This window comes from Orycteropus afer, unplaced genomic scaffold (assembly GCF_000298275.1).
Source record: "Orycteropus afer afer isolate SDZICR_OR568_19922 unplaced genomic scaffold, OryAfe1.0 scaffold00088, whole genome shotgun sequence".
NCBI lineage: Eukaryota > Metazoa > Chordata > Mammalia > Tubulidentata > Orycteropodidae > Orycteropus > Orycteropus afer.
Window position 1 is genome coordinate 139,970 of NW_006921675.1, and position 1,299 is coordinate 141,268.

General features: G+C 38.1%; 1 protein-coding gene across 1 annotated transcript in view; it reads left to right on the top strand.

Moving 5' to 3' along the window:
- Nucleotides 1-49: 49 nt before the first annotated feature.
- SYNE2 (spectrin repeat containing nuclear envelope protein 2) overlaps nucleotides 50-1,299 on the top strand; it is a 285,164-nt gene continuing 283,914 nt past the window's right edge. The window contains exons 1-2 of the mRNA XM_042781144.1: nucleotides 50-86; nucleotides 203-264. Of these exons, the coding sequence (XP_042637078.1) occupies nucleotides 50-86; nucleotides 203-264 (99 nt within the window). The remainder of the gene's footprint in view (nucleotides 87-202; nucleotides 265-1,299) is intronic.

Here is a 1,299-nt window from a genome sequence, read left to right on the forward strand (position 1 = left end):
TGTGGCTTAAAAAAATTCTCATAACAATGCATTATTTTTAAAGTGCTTCATGGATGAACATTGGAAATTTAGACCTGAGAAACCATGTAAGATTGTAAATTATATGCACATAGCCAGTTTGAAACTTTGATATATTCAAAAGGTTTCTAAGTTTCTTGTTTTATAACTGTTGTTGTTTCCTCCTCCCCCTTTTTATTAATAGCTGAACAGGAACATACTCAAAAGAAGACCTTCACCTGCTGGATAAACTCACAGTTGGCAAAGGTGAGGAAAGAGTGACAAAGTAAGCATAAATGTGTTAAGTGACAGCTCTTACTCTCCCAGGTTTGGCCCCAAGTAGGCCATTAAAACATGGTACTTGGTGGTGACATATAAACAAGACTTAGAATTGGTTTGAATCAGTTCAGTCATGGCTGACACAGTGAAATCAGAACAGACCTGTATTTGTAAAATGTGGGTGCACTGGAATGGGAACACAATTATGAGTTGAAGCCCTGGAATGGGAGATTCGGAAGAGACGTAGTGAGCCCTTTAAGGAGCCTGATGTCAGAGACAGGATTATTGCCAGGACTGTGGAGAGCAACACACATTCAAAGTGGTGCAGTTGACTTCCATTTTGAGCTGGGCACTATTGTTTCAGACTCTTCTGGTCAAGAGATTTGGTTACTATGCAACAACATGCTGCCCCTGTTCTCTGAAAGGGAGATTTAAGTTTCTAGCAGAGCAACGGCCTGTAAGTATTCCCAGTCTAGTTATTGTTCCAGTATATCCACATTTTACACATTCGGGTCTGTCCGGTTTTGCTTCATCGGCCATGACTGAACTGGGAAGAACCAGTTCACCCCCTGTATGTAAAAGACTATTGAATGGCTACCTTAAAAGAATGTACTGAAACCTTGTTTTGTTTTGATGTTTTTTTGTTATTATTTCCCAGCACATAAAAAAGGCTACTTTTGTTAAGGGTATGAGACAGTGATATAAAAAATATTTAAAGTGGTAACATCTTTCATTGAATAAGAAATAATAATAATATTGGCTAATAGATTTTGAGTGCTTACTATGTGTTAGACACTGCCCTAAGCTCTTTAAATAAATAAGTAGCTCATTTAATCTTCACAACATCCCTATAAAATTGATAGTATTATTGTTTAAAGGGCAAGGAAAGTGAGGTACAGAGAAGTTATGTGACTTGTCCAGGGCCACACCATTTGTAAGTAATAATGTCAGGATACAAACCCAGACAGTCTGGACCCAGAGCCTTTGATCTTAATCATTATGCAGCTTACCTTTCAGTACGCC